At 48.0% G+C, this 15085-nt stretch overlaps 3 protein-coding genes across 3 annotated transcripts in view; 2 read left to right on the top strand and 1 right to left on the bottom strand.

The window, feature by feature from the left end:
• The window catches only part of LOC121200428 (tomoregulin-1-like), a 9307-nt gene extending 3445 nt beyond the window's left edge, over window positions 1–5862 (top strand). The window contains exons 2-10 of the mRNA XM_041065747.1: window positions 651–760; window positions 1146–1275; window positions 1503–1529; window positions 1637–1727; window positions 1933–2081; window positions 3070–3117; window positions 3251–3371; window positions 3522–3683; window positions 4095–5862. Of these exons, the coding sequence (XP_040921681.1) occupies window positions 651–760; window positions 1146–1275; window positions 1503–1529; window positions 1637–1727; window positions 1933–2081; window positions 3070–3117; window positions 3251–3371; window positions 3522–3683; window positions 4095–4179 (923 nt within the window). The 3' untranslated portion in view covers window positions 4180–5862. The remainder of the gene's footprint in view (window positions 1–650; window positions 761–1145; window positions 1276–1502; window positions 1530–1636; window positions 1728–1932; window positions 2082–3069; window positions 3118–3250; window positions 3372–3521; window positions 3684–4094) is intronic.
• Window positions 5863–7496: 1634 nt separating this feature from the next.
• cavin4b (caveolae associated protein 4b) lies at window positions 7497–13352 on the top strand. Its single transcript, XM_041065751.1, has 2 exons — window positions 7497–8166; window positions 11681–13352. The coding sequence occupies exons 1-2, from the start codon at window positions 7798–7800 to the stop codon at window positions 12251–12253; spliced, it is 942 nt and encodes a 313-aa protein (XP_040921685.1). The 5' UTR covers window positions 7497–7797; the 3' UTR covers window positions 12254–13352.
• Window positions 13353–13603: 251 nt separating this feature from the next.
• Window positions 13604–15085, bottom strand: part of dnah5l (dynein, axonemal, heavy chain 5 like) — a 32014-nt gene continuing 30532 nt past the window's right edge. Inside the window, exons 93-97 of the mRNA XM_041066296.1 lie at window positions 14896–15084; window positions 14693–14825; window positions 14403–14611; window positions 14081–14302; window positions 13604–13837 (exon numbers count right to left, since the gene is read on the bottom strand). Of these exons, the coding sequence (XP_040922230.1) occupies window positions 13604–13837; window positions 14081–14302; window positions 14403–14611; window positions 14693–14825; window positions 14896–15084 (987 nt within the window). The remainder of the gene's footprint in view (window positions 13838–14080; window positions 14303–14402; window positions 14612–14692; window positions 14826–14895; window position 15085) is intronic.

Raw genomic sequence — 15085 nt, 5'->3', positions numbered from 1 at the left:
GACCCTCAGATTGGAAACAACAGTCTTTAAATGCTAAAATTAAAGTCGAGGATCATGAATCAGAATCTGAAGAGTCCGACTCTGAGCAGTGATGGAGGGAGTCAGGTTAAACACCGAGGATCCTGGGAACACAGTGTGTGTGTGTGTGTGTGTCAGCAGGTTGTTCTGGCTGGCTCAGCACACTGAGGTATTTACTAATTACAGGGGAGGCGGGGTCACAGCCCCTGTAATTACCAGCTGTAATTGGCCAGCATGCGGGGCTGCTGACCAATGGGCTGCCATCATTTAATTACTACCCTGGATAATGTGTGTGTGTGTGTGTGTGTGTGTGTGTGTTCCTCATTGTCTCTCTGACGGAGACTCCACATCTGTGCTGATCCAGAATCAGCTTCGACTTCGATGAGGCAGGAAGTGCGGTGTTACCATGGAGCCAGTGAGCCCCGTGTCCTCTGTTTGTTCACTCCGTCCCACAGCTCCGTGGACGTTCACCGGTCACCGTGACACAGAGGGACATTCTGCAGTCAGAAGCGGCGTCGCTTCGCTTCGCTCTGATTTCTGAGTGTAACTCTGACACGGTACGGTTTTCACACACACACCGTGTCAGTCCCACACTGAGAACAATGTCTCTCTGTCTCCTGTTTATATTTCAGATCTGTCAGAGAAGAAGAGCGACCTGCGTGTGTGTGACGCCGGGACGTGTCGCTTCGGAGGAACCTGCCGCGAGAACGGAGCCGACATCAAGTGTGTCTGTCAGTTCCACGTGAGTCTCACACACACAGAGCCGTGATTCGTCTGTTCTGAGAGTCTCAGTCTGTGGACGTCTCCTGTTTCACGTGCACGCCGACGTCACGCGGACAGGTTTAGTCCACGTGTCCCTGTGATGTTACAGATGCTGTGTTTGGTGTCACTGTGTTCACTCACTGCCAGAACACACCACACACAAAAACTGTGCTGATGCACAGTGATGCACGCTGTTACCATGGTTACAAAAGGACATATATGTTGCAGGTACGGTCACTGGCACGAGACCCTGCTGTTCACACGGTGTTCAGACCAGCTGGTGATTGATCTATGGTTTTCTTCTCTGACTGTGTGTGTGTGTGTGCGCGTGTGTGTGTGCGTGTGTGTGTGCGTGTGTGTTGCAGTGCCATAAGAAGTACGTCCCCGTGTGTGGGTCAAACGGAGACACGTACCAGAACGAGTGTTTCCTGAGGAGAGCCGCCTGCAAGAAGCAGAGAGCCATCACCATCGTGTCAGAGGGACCCTGTTACCACGGTAACACATCTAAATGTGCCCAGATCCATGTGCACTCAGGTGGCAGATTATTAGGAACGCCAGATAAAATGAACTGAGTCTAATCCGGCAGTCCTGTAATAAGCCCCGCCCTCGTGACGGCTCAGCCGCGTGGTGTTCAGCTGTGAGAAACTTCCCAGTGTGTGTGAATCACTGAACAGTCTGATAATGTCTCTGTCTGTCTCTGTCTCTGTCTCTGTCTCTGGCAGACGGTGGGTCAGGATCTGGAGACGGAGGTAAACAGCTTGATATTCGTTTCCTTTTTTTGAAAAGTGCACAGCTGATTGTAACAGTCAGAGGAAAGTGTGGAAGCCGTGTTGCAGTGAGGTTTGTGTGTCTGCAGATGATGAAGGTTCTGGTCGCGGGAAGAAGGCCTCAAAATGTGGAAACTGCAAGTTTGGAGCCGAGTGTGATGAAGACTCTGAGGATACACTGTCAGTACACACACACACACACACGCACACACGCACACACACACACACACACACAGTGTTTGATGTGGTTTCAGTTTGTGTGTGAAGATAAACAATCATTTACCAGTTTAACCAGACTGACGTCAGTAACCCAGGTTTGTATCACAGGAGTTTTACCTCTGCTACACAAATAAGCGTGTACTTGTGTGTGTGTGTGTGTGTTCAGCTGCATGTGTAACATCGTGTGCAACGGCCACAACGACAACCCAGTGTGCGGCAGCGACGGCGTCACCTACGACACGCCCTGTCACGTCCGGGAGGCGTCCTGCCTCAAACAGCTCAAGATCGACATCAGACACGTGGGACGCTGCCAAGGTAACGCACACGCACACACACACACACACACACACACACACACACACACACACACACACACACACACACCACAGGCAGAAAATAACTGTGCCGACGTCGTGTCGGATCAGAGCAGGAACGTTCTGACCGGCAAACATCAAATCAACCGGAAACCCTGAGGACGAGAGGAGGAGGAGGAGGGACAAGAGGACATAAAGGATGAGGAAGAAGGGAGGGATGTTGGAGGAGGAAAAGACAGGAGAGAGAGGAAAAGAAAGTGGAGGAGAGGATAGACGACATAAAGGACGAGGACAACAAGAATAGAGGAGAGGAAATATGGAGTAGGAAAAGAAAGAGGAGGTGAAGGAAAGAGGGATGAAGGAAAAGGAAAAGCAGAGTAAAACAAGGAAGAGTTGGGGAAGAGGAAGGAGGGAGAGGAGACAAGAAGAGGATGATATCAGGGTTAAAGAGGAGGAGGAGGACAGAGAGAGAAGAGAAGAAAGAGGTGAAAGAGGAAAAAAGGAGGAGGCTGCTTCTCTGCTCATCTATATTAAATGATGACCTGACCTCAATCTGAAAACACACACACACACACACACACTCGGCTGACTGAACAATCAACTGGTCACATTTTAACACGACAACCTCCCGCTCCCCTTTCTTTCTCATCCTCTTCTGTTCTGTCGTTCCCTGCCTCCTCCTCCTCCTCTTCCTCCTCTTCTTTTCTTCTTCTTCTTCTTCTGAAACGATTCGAGCGTCTGAATTTCCCGTATTTTTCATTGATCTGATCAGTGAAAAATAATATTCTGCTCCTGAAATAATAACACAGCCGTCAAACTGTGTGGTCTGATCTCTGACCTGCACCGTGGCGTTTTGTCCTGAGGGTGGCGCTGTAGGGAAGCTGCCGTGGTTCACTCAGCTCGTGGTCAGATGGGTCTGCAGTTACTGTGGAGTTTTATTTAAACATCAGAGTAAGAAATGTGTCACATCTTCTTCTTCTGTGTTTCAGACAAAGGCAGGAAGGACGACAGCATCAAGACCAAACCAGACATCTACGGTGAGACACCCCCCCCGCCCTCGCCCCCGCCCTCACCCCCACACCCCCCACCCACTGCAGCACACCTGTAGCTTTACAGTGTATTTCTGTAACAGCCAATCATAAACCTGGGTTTTTCCCTTTTTATCCACAGCTGTGTCCAAGCCTGGTGAGGGGGAGGGGTTTGTGGACAGCCCCATCCCCTGTCCCGAAGACAACAGCCAGTTCTGTGAACACGGCCACTGTGAGATGAGACACAACCTGCCCACCTGCAGGTAACACCTGTCTCTGTTGATGGATCAGATCATATGATCAATCTGTGACGGAGAATAAACATTAAATATTAAATATGTTTATTCAATGATTCAGTGATTGACAGAAAACATCCACGTGCCCCTGCATGACCTCATGTCTCTCTCTCCCAGGTGTGAGGCGGCGTACGGCGGCACTCACTGTGATGAGCTGCTGGACTTTAACATCCTGTATGTGGTGCCCAGCGGTCAGAAGCTGCACTACGTGCTCATCGCCGCCATCATCGGAGCCGTTCAGATCGCCGTCATCGTAGCTGTGGTCATGTGCTTCACCAGGTGCTCATACTCACATCAGTCCCTGCTGCAGGAGACACACGCTGTTTATGTGGATCAGAGTTTGGGTCTGTAGCTGCAGGGGCCTCCCTCAGCCAGCAGGGGGAGCTCGCGGGCAGGATCAGGGCAGGGGGTTATTACAGCTTCAGGTCAGGAGCAGGGCAGAAATCTGACACTTCAACATTCAGCAGAGGAAGCTAAAGACAAAGTGGTTTCACAGAAAGTCTCGACTTCAGAGACATCTTAAGGTCTTCATCAGTAGATGATGTCCCCATGACAACTAACTAAGCTAATGCAGACAGTGAGATGTGGTTAAATCTCTGGTTAAAGCAGGTAAGTGTCATCAATCGTCCATCGTCTCTGAGTGTCTGCTGCTGACGTGTACTTCCTGTCCTGTCCTGTCCTGTCCTGCAGGAGGTGCAACAAGACGAAGCGTGGACGGAGACAGAAGCAGCACCTCGGTCACTTCCCGTCAGGAACGTCCTCCAGGATGATGTAGCTGCTCATGTTTTTGTGAAATATAAGAAGTCTAATTTTTCGTACCACACAGACAGACTGCATTTTTGATATCTGGACTTTTTGGTGCCTCCTTTATTTTTTTATTTTTTTTTTTCTTTTTGAAGATGATTCTTGACTTTCTTACGGGGCCTTATTTGACAGATTTTCTTCCAGGTTTGATTTTTGGTCTTTGTGCTCCATCAGTCAGAGCGGAGACGTACAGTTTGTCTGTGAGGCTGCTGTCCTCAGACTCTGAAACACTGTGGAAACCTTATTTATCTGATTGTATGGACACTCTGGACCGTCCACACTCTAACTGGAAACACCTCCGCTCTGTGTCCTTTCACCCTGTGGGACGCAGACTAACGCTGCCTCTGCCTTTTCTTTACATCTGCTTTGAAGGAAGACGAGAGAAGATTTTTAGCCTTGTTTATGCAGCTTGTACGTGAGGAGCATCAAAGTAACAGCTGCTGACGTTTAACCACTGCAGAACATTTAATGCTGAAATTTAAATGCCAAAGAATTTATGTGGTTTGAAGTCGCTTCTTTAAAATTTCCAGAAATCATACTTTGGGCTGAAAACTTTTGGGCAGTTTGTTCTTTCCCAGGTGGAAACTTCAGTTCATTTCTTCAGAGCTCACAGTTTGTAAAACCACACAGATTCAGACAGATGCTTCATGTCAGTGCTGTCAGAGTATTTAAATTTCAGTATTAATTATTTAGTGGTGATTGAAAATCACAGGTTTCAGCTACTTATGAGATTATTATAGTTTTTTTTCTCAGTAGTGAGGATACACCTTCAGAATACAGCAGCATTTTTCTGACCTCTGTCAGGAAACTGACCGTCGGCACGAGAACCACGTGGGTCAAAGATCAAACTCTAACACCGGGTTTTGTTTCATGCTGAGATTTCCCATGAAGCACTGCTGCGAGTGCTCTGCTGAGTTTTCTTCAGACTTTCTCTGTTGCCAACGTGTTATGACGCTGTAATGCTCTGGGGGGCGCTGTGTATCGGACCACAGGACCATCAGGGACCTCTCGATGCCCTCTGGGAGTTTTAGCTGCAGTAGACCTGAGTCTAATGGGTTATTTTCTAATTGGCTGCATCTCACAGGGTCAAAAATATCTCACGTAACTCAGACGACCTTTATTTTATTTTTTTGTATTTGTTATGATGAGACGCACCTGAAAACCAAAATGCTGTTTTTTCTACTGCTTAAGAAAAAAAGGTCCAGGCTGTACAGGCTGTTCTAATGATTTTATTGCTTCATTTTCAGATGACGCCGTTCCGGAAATGGAATCCAATGTTTTTTGTGTGTGTGTCTTGACAAACTGCTAATAATTTAAATGACTTTGGTTTTTTTCGGTTGCGTTTCTTCTTTTTTTAATTTGTATTTTTTTAATAATTTGTAACGATGGTACGAAGTGTCCGTGTTGGTTGTTTTATTGTGGTAGAAGGAGTAGATGAATAAGCTGGGCGTACGTTCCCTGAGGTATCGCTGCACTGAGATCAGATTTAAACGACTTTCTGATGAGAGAAGCAAACACGTGTGAAGCTGTGGTCTCGGTCATGTGATGCCTGCAGGAATCTGGTCCGATTTTACTGTAGATGTCGCGTATTGCATGAAACAGTGAAGTTGTTGATTAGACTGTGCTGTAGTTGAAGTAGAATTAAATTCTGATGTTGGAGCCCGCTGTGTCATTATCTGTGATTTGTTCTCTCGTACTGGATCTGAATGGGACTCTTTACAGATTCAGCAGAAACAGATAATATCACTGAGAGCTGAGGTGTGATGCTGCCACCTGGAGGCAGGAGAGGTGAGAGGAGATGTAGTTCCTCAGGTGGCCACTAGATGCTCCAAGGAAACTAATACAAACCAGAAATCCCAGTTATTTTATTATATTAACATTAATCTGAAGACTCCACCCACCTTCAGCAAAGGGGGAGTTAAAACCAAGCGCTCCTGATGGCTGCTGAAGCATCCATGTCTTCTACAGGGAGGTGGAGTTAAACATAGCAGAGGTGGCAGGTTAAATATAGGCAGCAGCTGGTGGAGGGTTTATAGACGGCGGGGAGTCCCCTTCTCTCTCCATCTGATTCCATCCCTCCGTTCTTACCTCGCCTCATTCTTTTCACATCCTAACACTCTCTCTCTCTCTTCCTCACTCTTTCCTTTGACCACAGTTGCTTCCTCAGGCATCCCGGCTTCCACCCAGACAGACCCGAATATGACGGGATGCTGCGGGATGTGTGCAAAAGCAGAGGAACTACAACATCGGTTTGGACCAGTGGACACCAACCTTTGTCCCAAGGTTGTCCAAATATAAAAGATGACGTCCCAGAGAGGTGATCCACAGGGAATAATCACTTGTTGAGTTCAGCTCCATGTAGAGCTGACGTGGAACCTGAACTTCTGGTTCCACGTCAAAATCTCACTGATATTTATGATAATGTTAATAACTGAAAATCCAACATGGACCATGTATGTTGTTCGCCTTCATGTGATTTGCCCATGCTGAGCTTTAAATGTGAAACAGGAGCAGGAGCTGATTCGCTGCCCTAAGTTGTGCTGTTTGCTGCCGGCTCGTCCCAGCTCAGCTCCTCCCAGGCTCCAGCCCTTTTGTCCAAAATTGGAGCACCTGGTTCCAGCAGCTAACCAAGATGGCAGCGAAGGCAAGTGTTAGCATTAGCGATGCTTTCTGGGAACCATGCTGTTCATTTGTGGGGCCTTCCACAGAGACTAAACCTGGGGGGAGGGATTAAGACAGAACAAGTGCAAAGGTGATGTTGATTGATGGATGATGGAGGACTCGATGGGAGGGGGTTCCATTCCTTTTAATATACTCATCTCCCAAAGAGGCACAGGGAGTCACTTTACCCTCGCTGTATTTTTAGCAGCAGAGAACACAGGGTGAGGCCGGGATCCATGTCACTCTTTATCTCTCTCTCTCATTAACACACACATTCCTACTGTATCCATTTCCACTGACAGTTCTCTGATTGGTGGGAAGTTTGTAGGTAGTCCAGTGTTGCTCACGGCCTTCAGGAGTCGAACTCGACTCACTGACTGTTTCTGACTCTCTTACTTTTACAGACTGGTCACTCATTTTCTAATGTACCGCTTCAAACACTGATTAAACTTTGTTAAAACTCATAGTTCCTCTCCTCTCACTCTGCGTTTTACCTCCTCTCTTTTTAGCCTTACCATTGCCCCTCTATCCCTCCCCCCTCTTAACTCCTGTCATCCCTCCCTTCCTCTCCCATCAGGGTGGAGCCTATCAGTTGATCTGACCAGTTTCAGGGTCAACCTCCAGTTGTAGAGGGGTGATCTGGTCCTCCTGTCCTCCTGTCTCTCCTCCTCCTCTCCGGGGAGGTTTCTGTTCCTCCTCCCCTATAATCCTTCCTTTTCTTTGTATCCTCTGATGCCTCAGCCCTCATTCGTCTCCTTTTTGTGCCTCTGATCGTCACTTTTTCTTCAGAATTCAGAGATTTTTTGCTGTTAAATGCAACAGATCTACTCTTCCTCATCCCTTCTTCCCTTTTACATCTGGATCACTGGGTTCTAACAGTCAATCAACCAAGCAACCAGACAACTAACAGACAAACCAACAAGCAGGTATGACAGACAAACCGGGCATGCCGACGGGTGGCGGAGGCGGAGATGACGCGGGAAGTATCATGGCATTGCTGGAGCGTGTGGCGGGCCTCATGGACAGCGTCCAGACCACACAGCAGCGTATGGAGGAACGTCAGCTGGAGCTGGAGAACACAGTGAAGACCATTCAGGCCGATGTGGTCAAGCTGACCAGTGACCACGCCAACACCAGCTCCACAGTCAGCCGACTGCTGGAGAAGACACGCAAGGTCAGCCGCCACATCAAGGAAGTCCGGGTACGTGTGGAGAACCAGAACATCAGGGTGAAGAAGGTGGAGGCCACCCAGAGTGACCTTCTGGCCAAGAACAAGTTCAGGGTAGTTATTTATCAGGTAAGATTTATCCCAGTGACGAGTGCTTCTTGGTCTCTTTTCCAGTTTGTGGAAGTGGACCTTCAAGGTTCTGACTGTTTGCCTTCAGGAACAGATTGCTTGTGCATGGAGAGTGGTGTGTGGATTCTTTTGTAGAGAAGGTGAAGTGTATTTCTACTGCTTCATCAAAACACAAGAGTACAGGTAGTTTTTGGGGCCCAGGCTTGAGAATCATTTGGGAATTACTGCATTACAAATAACATCAGCATCATAGCTAGTTTCAGGGACAGAGGACAAACTGAAGAGTGGGATTAAAGAGTTGTAAAGGGCCAGTTAAACAGATGGCCAGTGTGAAAGTGGCTGTGGTTGGTTGGACGAGGTCTAAAATAGCTGTCAGCTGACGTCCGGTTCCTACAGAGCAGGAGAACTTTTAGTATTTGATGATAAGAAAAGTGCAGACCTGGCTCCCTGTTGTAGGTTTTTAATTTTTTGAGGACTTATTGGGATTTTGTATTTTTCTACATATTGACTCCAAAGTCTTCAAGGAGCAGCCAACGGACAGAAAATCAGTTTCATCTGTCCAGAAGAACTTTTCAGAAAGATGCTGCTTTCTAAGATTTATACTGTTCAAACCAAATGAGATCTGCAGCACAGTGATGATCTTTACCTTCTCTCTCTTTATTTGTTGAACTGTGCCACAAAGCGACTGTTGTGATCTTGTGAGTGATGCTTTTATGACTGTTGATGCACATCTTCAAGTTCTTTTAACATTAACAAACTCTATTAGCCAACGAGTGGTTGAAATAGCAACGCGCACACACACACACACACACACACACACACACACACACACACACACACACACACACACACACACACACACACACACACACACACCAGGCTTCGTTTTACTTTGGCCTTTACATCCAGCAGCTGCCAGTGCGATGGTGAGCTGGTTATTTTAGCCCTGGATAAACGTCAGTGTGCTGTAGAGTTACACCACAGATCTGGAGCTCACAGAGAGGACTGAGCGACGGTGTGGGAACGTGCAGGACCGACTTTTTTGTCGTACCTGGGTTCAGAATTGGTTCTTACATAATGGCTGGTGTAAGCCAAGCAATCTGATGGTCAGAGATGCCTTTGAACTTTGCCAGAATGATGCGGTGTCAGTGCTCCTTCACCAACAGGAGAAAGAAAAATAGAAATGAGACTCTACTAAAACTTTAGCAGCTGTAAAGTTAGTTTTCTACAGCTCTGTTTGACTGAAGATGCTGAATACAATTAGTTGGGTGCATTAAATATAGACAGCATGCTACCTGCATGCATCTCATGATGAAAGCATTAGAATACCAGAACATGAAAAGTTAAGACAAGTGTAGCATAGCATGCTAACTGGCTTATTTACGAGGACCAAATGTGAAAATATCTCTGGTTGTGGTTCAGTTACCGTAACCTGGACTCTGAGTGGCACAGTCTCAGGTTGCAGTGCTGTGAGGTCACATGTTGATCAATCCCCACGAAGCCTGTGATTGGCTGGCTGGCTGCAGGTGCTGGCTGTTAGTCTGTATCGTGCACACCCGTGTCGTGTTCACGGGAAAGATTCTCATGTTAAACATGACGCTTTCTACAAAATCTGCATATTGCAGCTGTAGTGTGGTTAAGATCACTGTGGCACTGGGTGCAAACCATGACCTGCAGAAATATTCCATATGGTTGTACCTGAGGAAGCTGGGCTGTCTTGTTTGATGGCAGCTCTCTGAATTAATATTTAAGGTGCTTTACCTGACAGCTGGTTATGGTTTTTTCAAAATGTGTGAATAAGATGTTAAATAAAAAAGCTTTTAAAGGAGAAAGCCTGAGATCGTCTCCTCTTCATCCCTCTAAAAGAACAAATTAAAGTGTGTTGAGTTAGCGGAGCTGCTGTGTGGTTCTGTACTGTAAGTGACTGTGCCAGCTGACCGCTGACAGACCAGGTTATTCTGAGTATCAGCCTCCATCTCCTAATATAGCTGTCTGCTCTCTCTCCCTTCGCCGCTCTGCGGGTCAGCGAGCGAGGGTCTCAGGGACGAGGGTTATAAATCAGTTGGTTAGCTGCTAACAGGCTCTGCTCTGACGCCGGGTTTCACTCAGACTGATGGAGGAAATCCTCTCAGTCCGCCAGAGCAGAAGCCGTGGGGGTTCGACACATAACTGTGATGTCATGGGGTCAAACGGGTTGATGACCTTTGACCCTCCCTCTCTGACCACTCCTCCCTGCCTGCAGTTCAGACCTGAATCTTCTGTCTTGTCTTTGAGCTGTCCTTCAGTCTCGTCTCTCTGTGTAGAAACTGGTTTATGCACTGAAATCAGCCACAAAGCAGCAGATCCATCGTCTGAACTTTGACTGGAGCTTTTTTTTTAATGACCTTGTTGAGTCCTCTTCTTCTTCTTCTGTGGTGGTGGTTTAGTGGCTGAACACTCCGAACACTCGCAGGACAGCAGTGTGTGGAAACGTGCATTAATTCACCAAAGCAGATACACACATGCTCGTTAGTGAGCTTTACACATGCAGCTGGGTGTGTTTCTGAACTCTGCTCACTTTCAGCTCATTGGGACACGGCGTGACACGCTCCTCCTGTGGAGCTCAGTTAGGACCGTCATGCATTCTGTCAAAGCTTCGGAAATGTCAGCCCCTCTCTCAGGTGTCGGATACAGCCTGTGATGCATGTAATCAAAGATCCTGATGCTCCCATTAGCATGCTACAGACTCGTTAGCACAAAGGTTCATTTGACTTCATAGATTCTATCATCTCGGACTCATCCAGCAATGTCAGATCGCTCAGATTACTGGATGGAAAACGAACAGTTCTGAGTTTACTCGCATTTTCTAACCCAGGTTTTCGAGCTCAGGTGTTGGAAAGCCCGATGTCTGGAGCCTTCAAGGGTTCTTAAGGAGGCTGAAGAAGGTCCCCAGTAGAGTTATGGCCTCACAGAGTCAGCCTAGTGCTTCTGCCCACATCACATTTCACTAAGGCTGCAGCTGAACTGGTCAGCCCCCAGTATGAATGAGCGGGTCTGATGGTGAATCAGGGTCAAACTTGCCTGAGTCAGTGGCGTCTGGAGGGATCTGGGTCAGTTCGGAGCTTTGGCCTCGGCATTTTTGCTCCATTTCATGTTCAGTGTAACCTGATCTTACACTTACAGACTGATGCACGCCGTGACGCGGCCTGAAGCTGAAAGGGATCCAGCTTTTCTCCGTACGCTGCTGCTCGCTGATAAGTTTAGCTTCCTGCAGCAGAGCACTGAGCTGCAGGAACAGGTGCTGCAGTTTATTTATGGAGGCAGGATCAAGGCCTGGACACTAACATCTGAAGCCTGAGGGACACACTTTAACCAGAGACACATTTAAACCTGACATCAGGTTTAAATGTGGACTTTGTCCATCTGAATGAGAAGAAAAATAGTTTTCATGTCTAATGAACGTCATGTTGTTTTTCTGCATTTACTCATGACGTTCTCCCACGTTCACACTCTGTTCCGTGTTCTCCTCCCTCAGGGTGACCAGGAAGTGAAGGCCGTTACACCGGGCAGTGAGCCTGCAGAATCCAGCGGTGGCGCTGGCGCCAGAGCCGAGGTGGAACCGGACAAGTTTGAGCTCCCTCCGGAGTCGGATGAGGAGTACATGGTGGTGGAGGAGGCGGACTCCTCGGCGGCCGGCCGCATGAAGAAGACGGGCCTGACGCGCATCGAAAGCTTCAAAGCCACCTTCTCCAAGGAGAACATGAGCAAGACCCGCGAGAACCTGGGCACCAAGGTCAACAAGTTCGGCGAGCGCATCGTGACGGCAGAGAGGCGCGAGAAGATCCGCCAGTCCGGCGAGAGGCTGAAGCAGTCGGGCGAGAGGCTGAAGGAGACCATCACCAAGAGCGTCCCAGCCAAGCTGAATCTGAAGAAGGAGAGGACTGTGGCGGAGGGCCAGGAGGGAGCCGAGGGCGCCACGGAGGGAGCCGTGCCCATCCCTCCTCCCAAGGGCCGCAAAGGCACCCCGGACGCCGCCAAGGCGGCCGCCGACGAGGGCAAAGCAGAGGAGTCTGAGGTGCCGATGTATGACATGAAGCAGCTATCATAAACCGTGAGACAATGACGAGATCTGGGGCGTTTTCTTTGGACTACTGAGACCACACAGAGGGAAAGAAAGAAGTTTTTCACTGCTGCCAAGCAGAGATGCAAGAGTGATGATGATGATGAAGTTTAACATTTGTTTGAAAATTGTTGAAGGAAGTGAGCAAGGAACGGGCCGGTCACAGATCCAGCGTGACTGAACATCAAGACAACAACCAAACTAATTCCTGAAATCGCTGAGGTTATTTCACCTGCAGTCACGTGTGCTCCGGACAGCATCAAATCAGAAAACATATTAATATATATTCTCTTTGTTTTGTGTTCAATAGACACTGACTTTGGAAAATAAAAGAACAAAGCGCTCAGAGTTCCTCCACTGAAGTTCTCACGCCGTCACACTGCTGCTGTTCGCTGGTTTTTGCATGTTGGTGAGACTGAGGTGTTGAAATCTGAAACGGGGTCGTGACACGTTTGATGCTGTAAAATGTTTGATGCGATTAAAGTCAAGAGGTTAAATTCTCTGATGTCTGTGTGGATCAGCAGAGTGAGACCTGGAGATCTGTGTTTGACAGACGTTTGTGAGCTGAAGATTTTTGGATCAGTGGTGCTAAATAGACCCATATATTATATTTACATGTATTAACATATATATCATATTATATGTAATATTTCTTAAATACCCTATTATGTACGTAAATTAGTTTAATAGCACTGACTGATGATTACATTACACACTCCTCCATATCTTTTAAATTCACTGTTAAATGTGGCCCAACTCTTTTTTTTTGCTGCTTTTGTATTTGACGTTTAGCGAGCTGCGCCTTTAGCGAGCTGCGCCTCACTGTGCAGCGTTCAGACAGTAGCTATGACCAATCACAGGCCTCCGAGCAGAGAGTAGAGCCGTTTCCTTCAGAGGCTTCCCCCCTGACAGCGGGGATTCAACAAACCGTACGATTTTCTGGCTGTCGGCATTTTTACAGTGTTCTCTTGCTTTTCGCTCTCGTCAGTGAGTGACTGCATGGCTGTAGTTTGTCAGTGATACTATATTAAAGCTGTTTGTCATGTTGAGAAAATAAAAGTTTACTTGAATCATTTCTGTAACTGAAGAAAAGTCTGCTCTTCATTAATTCCATTTTTTATTGATTTTCTTTGCCAAACTTTTCCTTTTCAAAATAACCGAACACTAAAATAGTTTCTGTCTCCAGCTTTTTGTGTTAAATCAGCCGATACCTGGGAGCCGTGAACTCACCTCAAATTACTGAAGAGCATCGAGTTTCATGTCACTGCTTCTGATTTTATGCAAATGACCTGAAACCAAAGGTTGATCTGTATACAGACTGATGGAGGACGTGGAAAATCACTTGCAGTCGCAGAGCAGTGCGGCGCCTCTCAGTGTCCAGTGCTCCGCCGGCTGCACGCTCCTCAGCTGCAGAGTGAAGATGAAGTTCAGGTCGGTCCGACGCGGTTTCTTGTAGACCGGACACGAGTACAGCTGGACCGCCCCACCGCCACCGGGCCCGCGCTTACCGTCAGCCATGTTGGCTGCGCTGACGGCGTAGACGTGGACTACAGGGAGCGGAGTGAAGAGGACCTGAGGGGAGACGTTCGTTACTTTATGGTATGTACCTTGTTTTTGTCATTTACATTCATACATTTTGTTGTTTATAGTTTTTATTTAATTCGTTTTTACAGATTCTTTTACATCATTTTATTGCTAATTTATTTTATACGTATTTTTTAGATCATTATTTAATATTTTGTATAATTTAGTGTTATTTTTCTTCTTTTTATTTATTCTTACTTATTGTTCAAACACACATGGACACACACTAACCTTGGGTGGGGCCTCAGTGAGTTTGGCCCCGCGTCGGTCCCATCCCGCCCCGTCCAGAAAGAGGCCGTAGATATAGACCCCGCCCACATCCTCAGGGGGTGGGGCAGACACGTCCTCTCTCATCATCTTGGTAACGTCGTTGCTAAGGACGACCGTATCCAAGGCCCAGCCCCTGGACAGGTTGGAACGTGTTGTCTCTTGACGCATGGCGGTGAGAAAACCCTTCGAGAACAGAAACACAGCGAACACCGTGAAACCGAAGCTCGCCGCGTGTGACTGAGACCCTAAAGTCCTGGTTTCATCTTCGCGGCGTGAAACCGACCTGCGGGTTGAAGAAGCCAGTGAGCCAGAACTGGTTCGGTCGGCCCGTGCTGATCCAGCCGCTCAGCTGCTGGTTCCGCTCCAGGAGCTCACTGAACCAGAAGCCCAGCGTGGCCGACGGCCAGCTGAGCCGCAGCCACAGGCGAGGGATCCGAGCGTCGAACATGCAGTCAAGAGCGTCGCGTAGGTCCTCCGACATGATGATGGTGCCTGCAGCAAGAGAGAAGCTGCGTCAGATAAACTGTGTTAATCTGTGTGTGCGTGCACGTGTGTGTGTTTGCGGTGACGAACCGTCAATGGCCAGTTTGAGGTCAGTGAGCGTGCTCCGTACACGGCTGATAACTCGCTGCATGCGGTCCACTTCCTGTCGGAGGAAGATGTTCATTGGCTGAAGTGGACCCATCTTCTGCAGCTGACCTTTGACCTTGAGAGGAAACTCAGAGTTAAGTCTCTGTCAGGTGTTTGACCACACACCTTCAGCACTGAACACACACCTCATGCGGCACATAGTCAGGCGGCAGCTTCTCCAGCATCTCATTGGCTAGCCTCTGTACGCTGGCCTCCCTGGTTTCCCCGCTCCCTCCGCCGCTGTCCTTCGGTTGGATGTTGATAATGATGCCGAGCGTCTCGTTGGCCAGGTTGGTCTGGTAGGTGATGTCAGCGTTGGGGTGGAGCCCGAACACC

This window comes from Toxotes jaculatrix, chromosome 20 (genome assembly GCF_017976425.1).
Source record: "Toxotes jaculatrix isolate fToxJac2 chromosome 20, fToxJac2.pri, whole genome shotgun sequence".
Taxonomy (NCBI): domain Eukaryota; kingdom Metazoa; phylum Chordata; class Actinopteri; family Toxotidae; genus Toxotes; species Toxotes jaculatrix.
This window is presented reverse-complemented; position numbering and strand designations above follow the sequence as displayed.